General features: G+C 33.6%; 1 protein-coding gene across 1 annotated transcript in view; it reads left to right on the top strand.

Annotated features, from left to right (window-relative positions):
* The window catches only part of LOC150099315 (suppressor of lurcher protein 1-like), a 116,354-nt gene that overhangs the window by 81,418 nt on the left and 15,866 nt on the right, over window positions 1-19,070 (top strand). The window contains exons 2-8 of the mRNA XM_090403878.1: window positions 13,794-13,922; window positions 14,090-14,159; window positions 14,346-14,526; window positions 14,867-15,081; window positions 15,751-15,967; window positions 16,088-16,323; window positions 16,423-16,470. Coding sequence (XP_090260004.1) covers window positions 13,878-13,922; window positions 14,090-14,159; window positions 14,346-14,526; window positions 14,867-15,081; window positions 15,751-15,967; window positions 16,088-16,323; window positions 16,423-16,470 — 1,012 coding nt within the window. The 5' untranslated portion in view covers window positions 13,794-13,877. The remainder of the gene's footprint in view (window positions 1-13,793; window positions 13,923-14,089; window positions 14,160-14,345; window positions 14,527-14,866; window positions 15,082-15,750; window positions 15,968-16,087; window positions 16,324-16,422; window positions 16,471-19,070) is intronic.

Genomic DNA, 19,070 nt, shown 5'->3' with positions numbered 1-19,070 from the left:
TGTACGGAAGTTGAGTATTCTTTGTACTCACGAGCAACTATTTCTATTTTTGCCTCACGAACGGATTCTGATGTTGAAAAATGTCTGAACGAATATTCTTGATGAAGAACGATCAGGATATCTATCCACATCATCAGATAATCCCCTATAGTCTTTGCAACAGGACGGAGAATATCGATGAAGTGGCAAACTAAATGAAGATTCGCTACAGTTCTTCTATGAAGGTATCCATAGATATCGCTCCTATAAAATTTGTGGAAAATACCTCTCTCTCTCTCTCTCTCTCTCTCTCTCTCTCTCTCTCTCTCTCTCTCTCTCTCTCTCTCTCTCTCGACAAATAAGACAAGTTTGACTATTACGAGGTTTGTTAAGCGGAGACGCGGAATGGGCTATACTGTCAGCAACAAAATTACGGATAGGATTTGAGGTCAGCGAGAGAAGGTCATTAATGTATAGGACGATAGGACGAACAGCGCGGCGAAACTAGACAGCGACATTAGTGGAGGAATTCGAAGAGAAGAAGCCATCTATTTCTACAATAAGGCGTACTCAAGAATCTAAGAGAAAACCAGCGATTTAAATGAAAAAGGTGGAACAACGTGATAGCTTTGGTAAGTATACTTCTTTGATCGAATGCAGTGGAAATATTTCGGCAGGAAAGGAGGGGTGTTCTGCTAATGATATCGGATGACTTGAATTCAGTTAGAGTTGAGACCTATGACTGCAATATTAATAACAGCATTTCATGTAGAACTGAGTTTGAAGATATCTGGTGTGAGGGTGGAATCCAACAAGATCAATTACAAAGTGGGGTGCTGTTACAGATTTTCGGTTGCTAGTGATGAAGAAATGCATCACCAAATAGAAAAGATGAGCGCGAAAAGAGTAGTCATCGTGGGAGACTTCAATTATCCAAATATTGATTGGGTAGCAGTGGAATCTCATGAGAAGAATGAAAATGAATTTATTGAGCTGTTGCGGACAACTTCCTGAAGCAGCATGTGACCGAAGGAACTCGAGGGCAAAGAGTGTTAGATTTGATTATAGTATCAGAGGGCGTTTCAGTTAAAGAAGTAACTATTCTGCCTCCAGTTGGTGACGGTGATCTCGCTGTACTCGCTTGGGAAGTGACTAAGTTTATGAATGTTCCATTCAGAAAAGGTTGCATGCTGAACTACAAAGCAGGAAATTATGACCAACTGAGGAGTATACTGAGTTCAGTGGAATGGGATCGGTTGCTGGATGGAAAGAATATCGACATTGCATGGGAAGCATTTAAATAATACTTAAATGATGCGATATCAGAATGTGTTCCGAGAGTTTAAGAATAAATATAGTAAGAGTCAAATGGATGTGTGATCTTATGAAGCAAGAGATTCGTAAGAAAAGAACGATGTGGAAGGATTACTGTGTGCATAAGGATGACGTCCGGTATGAAAATTATAGGCAACAGACGAGAAGAGTCACAACTGTTGTACGGAAAGTTAAGTCTGAGAATGAAAAGAAACTGGCTCTGCGTGCTGAAGACAACCCACAAGAATTCTGTCTATATGCTGCAAGTAAAAGACAGAATGAATATGAAAGAATAACTCTACTGAATGAAGATGGGTTGAGCATGCCATGCAGAAGGAGTTGTTCAACTAATGAGTGTCCAGTTTGCTAAAAGCTACCGCTATCGACTTGGTGTATGCAACATTGAGTTCACTGCTACCTCTTCACTAGATGAAGAAATTGAGGTGTATGAAGACGAGGCATTAGAGCTGTTGCACAAACTGAATAAGAATTCAGCAATAGGGACTGATGGGATGTCAGCACGTGTGCTAAAAGAGTGTACAGCTGAATTTCTTTTACTTTGACCAGGCTGTTTAATATGAGTCTCAGAACAGGGAAGATTCCGCAGGAATGGAATGAATGTATGGTAGTCCCATTGCACAAGGGTGGTGCAAAGACCGATGTATCCAACTATCGACCAATTAGTATCTCAGGAATGGTGGTGAAGATTTTGGAAAAATTGGTTAAGACTTGCATTCAGAAATGGGATGACAGTGAATCGCAACTTTGCAATGAACCAACATGGGTTTAATAAGGGAAAGTCATGTTTTAGCAACTTGCTCACATTCTATAACAATGTTACCATTGAACTAGACAAGGGGGAATGGATACACCATGACATTTTTGTATTTTGCTAAGGCTATTGACAGAATACAGCATGGTAGACTGTTGCATAAATTGGAGAATATGGGTTTGGGTTATAGAATATTAGCGCGGATAAGAGGATGGCTGACTGAGGGATATCAGAAAGTGGTATATGGGGAGGGGGGGGGGTTCTGAGTCTGCAAGATTTAAGGTAACCAGTGGTATACCACAGGGATCAGTGCTTGGCCCACTGTTATTCAATATGAACATTAATGATATTGGGAAGGATTTGACAAGCGACATACAATTATTTGCCGAAGATGCAAAGATAGGAAGGATAATCAGGAATGCTGCTGATACTTGCAGAATGATTGGAATAGGCTGCAATTGTGGGCATGGGAAAATGGATGCCAGTTCAATGTCAATAAATACAAAGTCATTCGCTTCGGTGTGATTAGATATCCAATGTCGTATTATATTGGTGGGATTATGCTTGAAGAAACTGACGAGGCAAGGGATCTTGGAGTGTTAGTAGATAGGAAGTTGAAGTTCAGGGACCATGTGGCAAAGATTGCAAATACAACTCAAAAGATAATTGCAACGCTGAAACGAATGTTCACATGTAAAGATAAGGATGTTATTTTGCCTCCTTACAATGCCTTGATAACACCTCACTTGGACTATTGTGCCCAGGTCTGGCATTTGGTTTCCATTGTGATTCTGATATATTGGGGAGAGTGAAAAGGAGAGTGTTAAAAATGATATCAGGATTGTGGAATACTGATTATGAAGACAGATTGAGAATTTGTAGACACCAGCAAAGATGAGAAAGAGGGGTGATGTGATTGAGACTTACAAACATCTGAACGGGTCATACAGGATTTCAATTGATGGAGGATTGGGAAAAGACAGGAGGGCATCCTTGGAACCTGAGAATGAATGCAGCTAAGAAGGAGATTACAGCTAGATTTTTCTCTCAGAGGGTGGTGCGTGATTGGAATGGATTGCCATTGAATGTTGTGAGTGCAAGCAGTGTGAATGAATTCAAGAATAAGTATGATAAATATGATTTAAGTGTGTGTAGTATGTGGTCTCCCTGGATGAATCTCTGACTACCTGGAGGTTTCTCTTAATAATTTTTTCTTTCTTTTTTTTTATTGATTTCTAAAATATTTACACATATACAATGATCATCTTGAGTGACATTCCAACTTATAATTTTTACAAAATTCAGCACTAGGTGCTGCATAATGGTTAATTTTCTACATTGGATTTCAATTAAAAAATTTAATAATACTTTTTGCCTATAATAATAATAATAATAATAATAATAATAATAATAATAATAATAATAATAATAATTTCATTATTATTATTATTATTACATTATTTTTTCATATTACATAAGAGTATTATATTAATGATATTATCACATAATAATCAGTATCTTCTTTGTTGTTGTATATTTTACTGACTGTTTTATTACATAATCCGCTTCTTTGGTTATAAGGATTTCGTGTGGTTGAGTGAGGCGAGTTAATCCCACCTACTTCGAAGCTTGGGTTAGCTTTTGTGAAGAGAGTGCGATTTAGGCGTCACTATTTATGGCGTTGCTACTGTTTATGTGTGAGATGTAGGCATTGGATGCTGGTGATTTGTGATTTGTATATTAGTGTTAATGGTTTATTAACTTTGTTGGTATATTTTCCAGAGTTCGTTTTTTAATGTTCTGTAGTTATCTACGTGTTTTACCTTTCTTGGTAAGTTGTTAAGTTGTGTGGGTATCTGATGTGATCTCACAAAAGAACCGTATGAGTTGTGGAAGGGCGTAGGGATGTAGAGAATTGTCGTAGAGACACATATCGTATAACACGATATGTGTCTCTGTTGTTTCGATAGATGATGTTGAAGTAATTCCTTGTTAACTTCATGTAGTGTTTCAGGTTTTCAATGCTCAAAATTCTATGTATCGCCATGTGCTTGTCGGATATTGGTTGTTGGTGTAAGGTATCCAGATCACTGTTGACACGATTTTTCTGTAATGTTTCTAATTTTGTTAGGTGGCTGTTTGATGTGTTTGCATAGACTGTTATTTCGTATCTGAGTAGGGATTCGCAGATACCGTGATATAGGAGTTTTTTTTTTATGTTGGATGGAATAATGTCTTTAACTTGGAAGAGTTTTGCTGCGATAATCCGGAGTTTGGTGTGTAGGTATTCTATATGTTTTGTCCATTTAAGGTGGGAATCTATATAGAGACCGAGGTATTTTGCGTATGTTACAGGTTTGATTTCGGAACATTGGCAGGTATTTTTGTTGTTAATGCAGCGGTATGTGTGACAGTGTATCGATAGTGATGCGGGGCGTATGATTCTTGGGTTGTGTATTATCAACATTGTGTTTTGGTGCCGTTGATTAGAATTGCGTTTCGGTGGAAGTATGTTGTGATTTCGTTTAGGTCTTGTTGTGCTTTGCAGAGAGCCGTGTTGATGTCTGTGTGGATTGCTAGTAGTGCAGTGTCATCTGCGTACTGAAATATTTGGCTTCTTATGGATATGTTATGAACATCGTTAATGTATATGTTGAATAGAGTGGGTGATAATATGGCACCTTGAGGTACACAATGTTTTATTTGTATACCCCGACTGTAACATATACCTATTTTTGTTAATTGTGTTCTGTTTGAGAGGTAGTTCTTAAACCATGTATGCAGTGTTCCTCTTATACCTATTGAGTATAGTTTGGTGAGTAGTATGTCATGTTCAAGTGTATCAAATGCTTTGGTTAGGTCCAGCAGTATAAGGACGGCGTACTTGTTTTTGTCGAGAGCTTTGTTTATTGTATCAGCGATGTCTTCTAATAAAGTAATGGTGCTTTTTGTTTTCTGAAAGCCGTATTGATTTTGTGAGATGATGTTGTACTTCTGTAAAGAGTTCTGTAGTGTGGTGTGTGTTATTTTTTCTAGAATTTTTGAGATGACTGGTAGGGTAGCTATTGGCCTGTAGTTCTGAGTATCGTTTCTTTAGCCGTGTTTGTATATTGGCGTAATTACTGCAGTTTTTAGTTGTTGTGGAATAATGCCTGTGTCGAATATTATGTTCACGAGTTTCAAAAGTATTGGATTTATTTGTTCAAAGTGTGTTATAAGGTCTGTGAGTCTTATTTTTTCTATTCCTGGAGTGGTCTTTGGTTTTAGTTGTAGGGGTGCTTCTTTCAGTTCCTGTTTTGTTATGGGTGGAAAATACATCGTTTGTTGTTTACTTTGTGTCGGTAGTTTTTTGTTGATCGTTGGTAGTTTGTCATTTTTGAGTTGTGTGATATTGTTTGTTAAAGCATAGTTGAATGAGTCTGCTAGTTCCTCTTGGTTTGTGTCCTGACTGAAGCTTTTTGCAATAAAATCTTGTGATAAAGTTTTCTTTTTTCGAGTTACTAATTCGTTGAGTGTAGCCCATGTTTGCTTAATGTTGTCGTTATATTCCATGAATTTTTGGAAGTAGTAGCGTCTTTTTGCCCTACGAATTTTTGTAGGAAAAAATATAATAATAATAATAATAATAATAATAATAATAATAATAATAATAATATAATAATAATATTTTTATTGATTTCTAAAATATTTACACAATTACAATAATCATCTTTATTGACATTCCAACTTGTAATTTTTACAAAATTCAGCACTAAGTGCTGCTGCATATTTGATTCATTTTCTACATTGCATTTCAATTAAAATTTTGATAATAATACTTTTTTGCATCTATATTTACAACACGTGTTGTTCTAATATTAACAATGAAGATTACACGGAATTTTTGAATAATGGATAATAATAATAATAATAATAATAATAATAATATGATAATGTCTCAGATAAATCACATACATATATTAATAGTAATGATAATAACTTGTGTATATATAATATTTATAATACATTACACGAATACAATTGCTCATAACAGATATGCACGTACATAGTATTTTTTAAATAATAATAATTGTTTACAACGTATATTATTATAATATTAACATTGATGGTTACTACAGACATTTTTTGCATGTTTACACATTATGTATAAAATAAATTTTTCTATTTTCATTGTACAGAGTATTTACATATTTGTAATTAATGCATATGACACTTAATGCTCTGTGCATTATACTGTGCGCAGTTTAAGGCACATTATTTCTTTTCAGTATTTTTCTTTGGATACAAATTCATATACTTTTTTCATATCAGTATATTCATTATTATTATACACCGTACTGACTGTTTTGTTACATAATTTGCAGTCTTTGATTATGAGGATTACGTGTAGATGAATGAGGCGAATTAATCCCACCTATTTCGAAGCGTGGGTTAGCTTTTGTGAGGAGAGTGCGATTTAGGCTTCACTATTTATGTTGTAGCCACTGTTTATGGATGGGATGTAGGCATTGGATGCTGGTGATTTGTGATGTGTATATTAGTGTTAATGGTTTCTTAACTTTGTTGGTATATTTTCCAGAGTTCGTTTTTTAATGTTCTGTAGTTTTTTATGTGTTTTAAATTTCTTGGTAGTTGTTGAGTAGCGTGGATATCTTTATGTGATCTCACAAAAGAAAATAATAAATAATAATAATAATAATAATAATAATAATAATAATAATAATATCACGTGCTTCCAAACTCTTCCCTGACTTGTGACCAAAGTTAGGTCATGTTGGCTAGCAGATCCATTGTGGATCGAGAGTGCAAATTCCATATTGGTGGATCAAATTACTTAGTGGGACTCCAGTTGGTTGAAGAAGTTGAGTGTCGATGACCATCGCCTTTATTTTCGAGAGCGATACTTGGGTGTTGGAATGATAGTGTGATGTTACAGTATTATTAACACCAGAGACGTGTTCAAAAAAATTATCATTTTCAAATGAAGTTTATTTGTTTTCACTTCTGACTCGCTTTTCTTATTTGAATATCACCTATCAAGCTTAGATGATTCCAGTTTTTGTTTATTTACGTAGAAGTAATTTATTATTCTCGTTCAGTGATTTCCTTGCCCTATGCTTTTGTTATTATGTTTTTCCCTTCTTTTCATAAGAATCTCGTGATTTATTACACATACAGCTTACTTAAAGATAAAATACCGCGCAATCTATTTTTAAAGTAGAGTGTATTATACATTTCTTCCCTAAACCTGTTAAGAGGTTTAGAAGCCAATGTATGTTGTCTCTTTAGCACAGAATATCATCCAGCACGAACTTAGAAGCAATTTTTCATTCAGAATATTTTCCTCGCACAAGCTGACCTTACTCACCGTGCGTTCTATAGAGATCTATTTGCAATTCCAATATAATTTAATAATCGTTTTGAAATTCAGTTTATTGCCTCTTTTTGTGTATAATTTCGTGCCGTATTTGAAGGTATATTTCTGGTTTGCACCTCTTCTTTACACTTTCCGATCAATTGTTCAGTCTTTTCTTTCTCTCCAGAGATTAAAATAGGTGGTAGGGGACATCACCATTACCATATAATCGCTGTTTGACTGTAGGTCGATAATGCAAACACCAAAGCCCTACTTTTTGAATTTTATTTTATTTATTTATTTATTTTTCTATTGGTAAGCCAAGTTCTGCACTTCTTCGCTGTTGTTCCGACTGCTTGTAACCAATAATCGAAAATAGGTCGATAGAATAAATTCGCTGAATATTGTAAATATTCAACAACAAGAAATACTTCGAAGAATTCTTATCACATGTGGTAAGAACAAACAACTTTTTCATCACCTCTGGACCGGACTATCGATTTTAAGGCACCCGGAGTCTACGGAAGACAAAGAATTGCATTGGAGGGATGACTAAAAAAAAAGTATGGGCGAAAGTGTCAATAAAATAGTTGTTAACATTCCCGAAAAAAAAAAAAATGTGTATTACAAGAAATAAATCGATGATGTACACCAGCACCCTTAAGCCTGTTGTCAACTGTGTCTATGTTGTGGTGTAAAGATTGCGTGCTTTTTCCAAGTCCTTTGCTCGAACCAAAACCTTATCTCTCTGTTTTTAAGGTGAACTTTAATTTATCAGTAATTTTTTTTTCTTCGTGCGTATTTCCAAGTTTGCCTTAAGCTAAACTCACCACTCATCTTCCTCCTGCCAAGTTCATAATCAAGCGCAAAGCAGTAAAAACGATGTAAAATGTATATTCGCGACACCAGTTTAATAACTTACACCCCCTAACGGCTACTCTCGGCATTATAACACAGCTGGTGTGAATATGAATACCCCATTTGCAGTCCGTGAGTTCTGCTCCATAAAACTATTCCCGCAGAGTCTGGTGTATATAAAAGAAACATTAAAGATACATAAAAAAAAAAAAATCCAGGAAAGACAGAAGGAATGAGCCTCCACCAGAACAGGTTTATATTCAGTGACCCACTTTTCCTATGTTGCGAGTAAAAACAACTGCTTCTAAAGCGCTACCGCTCAGCGTTTTCCTTTGTACAATCCCTATCCCCCAATTCTTTAAACAGACGTGTCTTGGCATGTTGTCACGGGGGTTGGGGTGAATAATTGACGAACGCTGTAGAGTGAGAGAGAGAGAGAGAGAGAGAGAGAGAGAGAGTGTCGAAGAAAAAATCGATGAGTTGGCGGCTCGGATGGTTCAGTGCTTTGACGACTTGGGAACATGAACGTAACTTCGAACAAGTCAATGTATGTGGTTAAGGGAGAAAATGAAAGGGTCGCGTCGACGAGAGGGTGGCCAGCAGTTTCATAAAATATGTAGATTAACATCACAGAGTGACAGGAAGACGACAAAATGAATAGACATTCACACAAGGGGTAAAAGGCGAGGAAGACAGAAATGTGGTTGACACATAATTGAGGAGAATAGTATTAGATATACTATCATTCATCCAGATCGGTATTAAGTTGTTCGTTCTTTCCCCCAGAAAGCCAATTTATCCCTTCGGAATCTTATAACATTCTTCTGAACTGAAATAAGTTTTTTTTTTTCTTTTCTTTAAGTATCATGTAAAGGGATCTAAGGCTTCAAGATGAGTATATCCTGTCGGCGCATGAGTTCTTCGGCTGGTTTGTCTTTTTTTAAAATTGGAAATATTTTCTGAGTTTACTCCGTATGATACTGATTCTTAGCTTTAGTTTAAAAGCCATATAAATGTTTTTTTTTTTTTTTTTCATCGTAGAATTGTAGAATTTCCAAGCAAAGGGCACATATCATTCTCCCGACTGTGCTACTGAGATAAATGTCTAATTATTTAACAGAATTCTAAACCATCATAATTAAGCCTTTTAGAGAGTGCACTAAAATGTCACTTATTCAGTTCATGTGTTTTTATTCAGAAATAACATTTGAGAAGAGAGTTGAACTCGAATGTAGAACATCTCCAAGGACATTAAGTAAAACTTGTTGCTCGTGTGGCATTACGGCAAAATCACATCATAAACTATGTTAGTCATCAAACAAGCAAAAGTATTTTATCACATAGAAGAAAAAGATAAAAGGAGAGATTTAGCCAGTGGCGGCTCGTGGCTTGAAATCGTGGGGGGTGCTGCAACTTTCGAAATATACATACACACTGTAAGTACAGTGTACACGTGTTTGGATAAAATATCAAAATTATGGTAAAAATTAAAAAAAAAAATTAAAAGTGAAAAAATATTGTTTATTATCAATAAAATTATACAGTTCAGTATAATTCAAAATTACTTAAAAATAAAATCCATTCCTTTAATTCCAATTAAAGGAATGGATTTACAATTTTTGGACATTACAAATCCTTTAATTGTAATGTACAAATATTTAAAGAGACGGAGTAAACACGATAAGCACTACGAACACTCTGCTACTGGCGCAAACTGCATATGAACAACAGTGGAACTGCGCGACGGACAGTGCCGCATTATGTTAATAGCTCGTATCTCACTATGACGTGCATATGCTTGCGCGCGTAGCTATGTATGATAAACACAGTGCTGCTAGCGTCCTTTGCCCTCCTAAGTGCTACAAGATGGATTTTTATTATTTTTTATACAAAATAAGAGAATTGTATAGGATTGTTAATGATAAAATTAAATATTACAAGCAAATATAAATAAATTAATAAATATATTTATATAGCGAGAAAAATTGGGGGTGCTGCCGTTCCGCAGTACCTATGTACGAGTCGCCCCAGGATTAACAAGAATATTACTCAGAATAACGCATACATTTTTCGTTATTTTGTGTTTTTAATTGCCTCAATAAACTTAATATAAAGATGACCAGCAAGGACAGAGAAAAATCATTTAAAATCGAAACTAAAATATTGATATATGATATTAATGTTAAAAATCATCCTTAGCGGTTAATTATATGTCAAGTGGATATTAGACCCAGCATTATTTCAAAGCCAAATGTATAAACTATGAATGTTTCGTAAGGCAGGTTAACCAGACAGCTTACGGTAATACACTTACCGGCATTTACGAGTTGCCTTAATATGGACTACCTAGAAGACATAGGCCCCGGCCAAGCTACTATATATTAGCCTTTTATATTTTTATATTTTATATATATTTATATATATAATATTCGTTTGCAATATTTTTTTTTTATTGTTTAGTTTGTTTACAGCTGCCACACAAAGAAAATGCAACACTGTGTGTTTTCCTCAAACAACCCATTAATAAAAATGGAAGACACTGTAGCATTGCGTGTCTTTTGTAGATTTTCCGTTTCTAAAATCAGAGTTAGGGCAAAATAACATTTACTCTCCAAATGTGCTTCGTTTTTTATATTTGAAAAGCAACTCATGATGCACAATTCTGCGCAAAACATTTTTTTTTTTCATCTCTTCGTTCATTCCATCTATTTTTGTTAGGAAATACGTATGAAGGGACGTGATTAATATTTAGAGAAAGGGTCTCAAACGCAAACGCAGCAAAGGGCCAATCAATTAGATGTATATCAGACGCGGGTCGTATTCAATATTATTCTGTGAACCAAAACATAAACTAAAAAAAGAAAGGCTCTAACAAAGGCCCTTTTGTTAGAGCCTTTACGACTTATGTAAACAGTTACACCACCATTTAAATTTTAAATTCGTAACCATTTTTATTTTTAAATTTTAAAAATATAACTTTAGAAAATATAAGTTCAATTACATTTTATTCATACTTTAAGAAAAGTATTTAAATACATCATTTTGACTTACAAAAATAAAGATTTTTATCTACGAGTCCTTTTTTTAATTTGATTTTGATCCTGAAACTTGACATCTTTTCCTCTGTACTAACATGTCATTATCTGCTTTTTCGTTTCGTGTTGCTCTATGAAGTATTGCATTTAATTCTAGAATCTTTTATCCGTGAGCGGAATTTGACTTATTAAGTTTCATAATTGAAAATAATTGCTCACATACATAGGTGCTTCCAAAGATTGACAACATTTTTGCGCAATGAATTTTATATTTGGGATATTTACTACCGAGGTATTTATAAAAATTTGGTATGCCAACTTCGTTATATTTATTTTTTAGTTCAGTATTGCACTGGAGTTCAATTACTTCCATTTGTAATTCTTCGTCAACATTTTCAATATTAATTAAAAAAGGTGAACTGAATAATAATAATTCATTTTCAAACTGATTGAAATCAGAAAATCTTTTTTCGAATTCAATTTTCAATTCTTCAATTTGAGGAATTTTCAGCATCTTTATTACTTCGAGAAATCGATTTAAGTGTAGGAAAGTGGGCTAAATTATTCTTTGTCAACTGGGTTTGCCAAAGATAGAGTTTTGCCAGAAATGACTTAATTGAATCATACATATGACCTATCAACTGTTCACGTCTTTGCAGAGCAGTATTCAAAGTGTTTAAGTGGCTTGTTATGCCAACTAAAAAGGTCAAGTCTTTTGCACCAATCTTCATCAGTGAGCTGAGGAATCAATTTTCCTTCGGATGAAGTAAACATGTCAATTTCTTTTAAGAGTTCAAAAAAATCTTTTTAAAACGAGACCACGACTAAGCCACCTAACCTCCGTATAATATAGCAAACTGCTGTATTACGAATCCAATTCATCCAACAAAACACTGAATTGTCGATGATTCAAGACGTGAGAGCGGATCCAGTTTACTGTTTTAATTACTACACTCATGACGTGTTCCATCTTAAGTTTTTTAGCACAAAGTGGCTCCTGGTATATTATGCAGCGAAACGATTTAAGTTTGTCCTTGCACAACATTTCCTTTTTTATTCGAAGTGTTGTAACAAGTCCGACGTCAACACCAACCATAGCAGGAGCCCCATCTGTAGTCTCGCTTACTAATTTTTTACCAGTCCGTGTGAGCATTTTCAAGACTTTTCTCAATACACAAATATAAGTCATTTCTTGTCGCTGTTCCTGACATAGGCACTATATCCAATAGTTCTTCAGTCATATTCATATCGTCATGAACGCCACAAATAAATATTGCTAACTGGGGAGTATTAATAATGTTTGTACAATCGTCAAATGCAATGGAAAACGTTATAAAACTCTTTATTTTTTTTCATGTAATATATCTTGGAAGTTCTCTACTATATCTTCAACACGCTCGGCAACAGTATTTCCTGATAGGTTTATACTTTGAAATGCTTGCTTTTTTTCCAGACATATGATTTCGACTGCACTTAAAATACACATTTTAATAAATTCTCCATCAGTTTCGAAGCCCGAGCAATTTTTTCACTTATGACGTAACTACATTTGAAAGCAGCATCACTTGTTGTGATAACATTCGAAAATATCCTCTGTTGAAACTTCAGTTCATTTTTTAAATCTTTAAGTTTGTCATCACGCATCTTTTCTGTATATTTATCACAGTTCTTATGGTTTGTTTCATAATGGCGTTTTAGGTTATATTCTTTCACCACGGCGACACTTTGTCTACATATCAAACATGCTGGAATATTTTTTTTACTTCCACAAAGAAATATGCCTTCTCCCATTTCTCTTGAAAAGTTCTGCTTTCTTGATCTATTTTTCTTTTTTTTTTTTTAACTTTAAATTCAGACATTGTTATGGGCAAAAAAAAATATAAGTTACTGAGGTAACTTTTTATTAACACACTATCATATTAGAATGGTAACCTGTAACTTATTGACATTGTATCACGTGGCTTAAAAATGGCTGCGTGACAAGTAACTTCCATTCAGTGTTCCCAACATTTGATGATAGAAACATGGTACGAAGAATTGTAGTAATAAGGTTTACTTTTGTTTAAAACTGTCATAAAACATTTAGAAGTTTGATTTTTTTTTTGTTTTAATCTCCGCAGAATGTTATAAACACTGAATTTTAGAAAATAAATCATTAAGGTCGCCGGCCGGATACGAAGCCTTCGTGGACTGGATACGGCCCGCGGGGCCACCAATTTCGACCCCTCATTTAGAGCAACCTCTCTTCGCAGTGTTCTGAAAAGAGTGTAATCTATGAGCTTCCACCTCTAACTTGACTTTTCTTTATAATTTTCCGTACGACTTCTAGTGGTTGGAATAATCTTAAAAATGAATAAATCGTATGTTTCACAGAAGATACTTTCTTTTGTTTGAAGGAGCCAGCCATGTTCTAACATATCACTGGTTCACGGTTCTAATCAGTCATTTTCTAAATCGCACCTAATTTTGTGTTTTGCAGGGTGAAACCAATATTGTGGTAACGATGAGCGATGAGCTTGCAGCTCACCCACTCCTGATATCATTACTCTTTGGCTAATGAGCTATGTGGATAGCAAGACTGGCTCAAGAATATGAGTACATGCGGAAGGTAAATTTTTTTTTTTACGTGTGTGTGTGTGTGGGTGTGTGTGTGTGTGTGTGTGTGTGTGTGTGTGTTATTGATGTTGTTCAGTAGAAATGTCTGTTATTAGAAAACTGAAGTGATGGAAGTGCACACTGAGATCGTTTTTTTTTTTTTTTTTTTTTTTATAACAGACGACAGTAGCAGTATATGTCATGTGCCTTCAGCTCTCACTAATCATGTCAGTCAAAGCTGTCAATGCAGGTACGTAAAAATCTTTAATAAACCAATTTTTTTATCATTTCTTTGCAAAGTTTTTCTCTGACAACTTTTATATCACTCAGATTTCAAAATTATGAAAAAAGTTAAAATTACTTTAAAAAAAAAATGTTTAATTTTCAAATTTAAAAAAGAAATTTCAATTTTTTATTTTTATTTTTTTTTTTTCAGGCTGTGAATGCGTGTTCTTCGATAGTACGTTCGGCAAAGACTATGGAGTGTTCACTTCGCCCAATTGGCCAGTTCCCTACGAAGAAAACATCAACTGCCTTCTCTATATCTTTATTGCAAGCCCAGGAGAAATTGTTGAAGTTACCTTCGACGAATTTGATATTCAAAAGGGCCAAATAGAGTGAGTGAAATTCATAACAATGAAAATAAAATATCGTAGTTAATTTTGGACAGTTGAAATGGTTCGTATTGTTAAAGCCTTTTATTTATTTATTTATTTAATCAACGAACAAATGCTGAAAATAGTAACGAAGTAATGTTTTTAATAGAAATATTTTATTAAAATTAATTTAATATATTTAAAATACATTTTATTGTAAAGTATATTTTATTTAAAATGTATTAGAATCTACTTTTGTCATATTTTTCAATAGTTGTTGCAAAAATAAATTATAAATAAATAAATAGTTGTTGCAAAAACACTTTGCATCAATGAATAATTTTATTTTTTTATTTTTTAGATGTACCGAAGGAGATTTTGTCAAAATCTTTCTTCATCTTCTCTCGAGTGAGGTGAATGAACACACTCCATGGAGCAAAATTTTCTGTGGCAAAGTCTCAGATATTGATCAGGTCCATTATTCCTCAGGAAATTCCTTGGTGTTTGAGTTCCATTCGGATGTACAAAAAGGGAACAACACTGGATTCAGAGGAACATATCGGTTTCTGAGTAAAGGTCAGCAATAAAGAACTGAGCACTAAAAACAAGTTAACTTTAATTCCAAACAGTCAAATATTTCTATGTTTATTATTAATTATTTAATTAAGTGTGAAGTAAAATTCCATAAAATTTTATTTATTTTAGGCAAATCTGTTATTAAATTCATTTAAAGTAAATTAAAATATTAATTAATAAATTTTTATTATAAACTATAAAAAATAAAATTAAACCAAAATTTATTTTTATAAATTTTTGATAAATTCATTCTTTTGCGTTAAGTTAACAATTAAGCCTACTTTTTTAAAAGTGAATTAAAATGTCATTTAAGGATATATGATAATCATTTAGTAGCCTATAATAATACAATAATTAAATTTATATACAATTTTCATGTAAATAAAATAAATTTATATACAATTTTCATGTAAATAAAATAAATTTATATACAACTTTCATGTAAATAAAATATTAAGTAATAAAAAATACTAGCGAAGAAGGAAAAATACAAGAATTAAGTACAAAATATTCTCAAAAAACCAAATTGCTTTTATAAAATTCTTAAGTGAATTAGAAATTGGTGTAAGAATTAAATTGCATATTAAAACTAACCATCATTGAATTATCATTGTATTACAAAAAAAAATCATTTTATATTTTTCTTGCTTTCTTTTTTAATTTTCTTAGAACTGTACAGGATAGATGGCGAAGTTTTACATGGTTCCTATTGCGATTATAAGTTCTTTCGAGGACATTCTATTAAGAGCCATGGCAAATTCTACTCCCCTCAATACCCCAGTACCTACCCACCAAATATCAAGTGCGCTTATTACTTTATGGGCAAATACAATGAAAGAGTTAAAATTGTTTTCGAACACGTTCGCTTCCCACCCAATGATTTGAGGTAAGTCCAAACCAATGAATGCGTTTATTTCTTTCGTTTTTCGAATTTGGTTCATTTTCCAAAAATAATTGCTATTTCCACCCTTGAATTTATAGCTAGCAATGCGATCTTATTTTTCAGTTGTCGCACCAGTCCGGAAGTTATAATGGTCCATGATGGTAAGGACGCATACAGCCCAATAATTGGACAAATCTGTAGCAGTAATCCCTATGCTGAAATCCTGTCGTCAGGACCCGATGTATATATTGAATTTTCATCTTCCAGTAGCATCCCCGCTCAAGGTTTTAAAGCCAGTTTCTTCTTTGAAGAAATTCAAGACAAAAATAAAAATTCGGGGACAAAAATATTTTCTACAGGTGAGCAAATGTTGTTTCGGCTTTGTGCGTGTCCTTATTTCTGCGTTCGACACTCTCCAATGATTTTTGGTTAATAAATGTGAATTTTTTTATCTACAGAACCCGAAAAGAAAAGTACCAATCCACATCCTGTAACATTCGAACCAGGTAAGCGATAGATTAATACTTTTATTATTCTTTTTTGTCCGCTCTGTTAATCAATTGTCTCGATAGTATTCTGCTAAGACTTTCAAAGAATTAGATGTAAAATTTAAGTACCTGGCTTCACTCACTTTAGATTTGGAATACAAGATATGCATATGTTGACTAAAGATATCCTAAAGATCCAAAAGACTATTATAAAATTAAAAAATTGATATAAAATAATATGGAAAACTAAATAATAATTTAGAATTCCCAAAGTAATCAAGAGTTTTAAAATATTTTTAAAATATATATATAAATCTTAATTCACACCAATTATAAAAGAATATTTATTGACTATATTAATTAATGTTTATTAAAGTTGCAGTTAGAAGTTTGTATGAATATGAATATGTGAAATGTGGTGATTAATACCCTTGGGGAGTAATGGATGGCAATGCTGCAGCCAATGAAGTTCTAACTGAGGCTCGGCTATTGCTGTTACCCTCGTGCCATGATCAGAGCTTTAATAGTTCAAAAAAGTTGCAGTTAAAATTGATTTTATCGTGAAGTCTGATTTTATTTCATCCTTTAGTCTTTAGCCACATAAATATTATAAATATTATTTTTGTATATGTTAAGTGTTTTACGCTATTCAATATATGTATATATTATTATAATACTATAACTATACTCTTATAGCAAAAACTTAAAGAATTCATTTGTTCATCTTTTGCTACTTCTCTTAAATTTCCTGCACTGCCCTTTCAATTTTTTTTCAATATAAATTCCTTTGGAAACTGTCGTTGCTATGGCAGCGCTATTTTACCCATCCGTAGACTTCTTTTGTTATCATCAAATGCCTTTAGTAACCATGGCTTTAACTATCCGCCGAAATTGGGAATATTAAAGTTTGATTCGTTCAATTTTGCCGATGGAAATGATTCATTATATATATCTTTTTTTTTACTTCACTGGAATTGCTGGGGAAAAAAGTCTCAATTTAGACTTACACGCGATGAGGGGAAAAAAAATTGCTATTTAGGACTTATTACAAACAGAGGCGAAAGTTATAGATTGCGGTGGTTTATTGAAAAAAAATGCAGTAATAAAGAACACAGTAATGTGCAACTGGACTTGGAATTTCTAGGACTATTACCCATTTCGTTTTTATAGAAATCTGAGACACACGCACAAGCAAGACTTCCCTGGAGTTCTAATTTCTGAGGCACAGCTGACATACTTTTGATATTTTCCCGCTGTCTTGGCACAGAACACATTTTTCGGGTGCAAATCACGCTGGAAAAAATTGGATTCCTCTCTGGTGTGAAAGAAAGGTGGAGTTCTTTAAACAGATACTAGTGAGGAAGCTTCGATCGATACAGGAGACAGTCTTTAAATCCCAGAATGACATGAACACAAGAAACAGAGCAAAACATAGCAAAGGTGGGAGCTTGAGCCCGCCGCCCGCACACACACACACACACATACAAACATAAGACGTATGAAGGAGAGAGGGGGAGGAAGAGCACTGTATATATCCACAACTGATGAACTCGCAAACAAAGGTTTTTCAACTACGCTAAAGATAACAAAAAAGAACTTAGCGGGAGGCAAGAGAAGAGAACGCGTTTGGTTTGACGTGCTTAAATCTAAGAAAATGTTAAAATAAAGGACCAAATTTTCGTTTGGAACAATAGTAAGCCAGCGGTAATTTGTACAACTATAATACTATATAATTAATCGTTTTAAATTTTATGATCATCTAGAAGTTAATTTAGGACTTAAAAAAGCATGCCAAATGATTAAATATAAAGTATTTCTATTTAAAGTAATGGCATACCATGAAACTGAGTAAGGTATATTTTAAGTGAAATATAAATCGAAATCTCGGGGAAATTTATGGATTCATTCCATTTGATTATACTTGCTCTGCTTTATATTTGGTACTCTTATGAAATATATGTTGTCCAAAATGGATAGATTAAACATTTTTTGAATTAGATCGTGAAACCAAGAGTGGAATTTTTATAAAAGCAAAAATGATTGAAATATTTTTTCCCTTGCAGTCTCGAGATGAATTTATCATAACATGGCAACAGCTATGTAGTAACCACTGTATCATACTGAAATTATTTCGTTCTCTTATTCTGCATGGCATGTAAGAAATAGAATGGCATTGAATGCCGTGAATAGTACACATCAAACTCAATGGAAGAATGAGATGTTAGCTAATCACGAATTGCTACGATGTCTACGTTTGTGCTTTGTTAGAGAAGCTGTACGTCGTCTCTAGATTTTCTTTACATGATAAAAAATAGCTCATCTTGCAATGTTTAAGTTTAAGTTTACATGATTAGATTTTCTTTATCTAATAAAGACTGACGCAAAGATAAGGAAATGTTTCATATTTAGTTTCATAATTTAATACATCTCTTTTTAATTCTTATTAAAAATAGAAAACAGTAATTGAGATTTTGTCATAAATTCTCCAAAGGTTTAATGGCATTAATCACTACCTATCCATTCACTCATCATCCATTACACGTTCTTAAAAGAACTGGGAGATGGACTGAGTCCTTGACTCTTTATCCCGTCATCTGAATGAAGATCTGTCTGGATGG

This window comes from Typopeltis vanoorti, chromosome 14 (assembly GCF_054136105.1).
Source record: "Typopeltis vanoorti isolate ZY-2024b chromosome 14, IOZ_Tvanoo_1.0, whole genome shotgun sequence".
NCBI lineage: Eukaryota > Metazoa > Arthropoda > Arachnida > Uropygi > Thelyphonidae > Typopeltis > Typopeltis vanoorti.
Note: the sequence above shows the minus strand (reverse complement) of the source record. Positions and strands in the feature narration are given on the sequence as shown.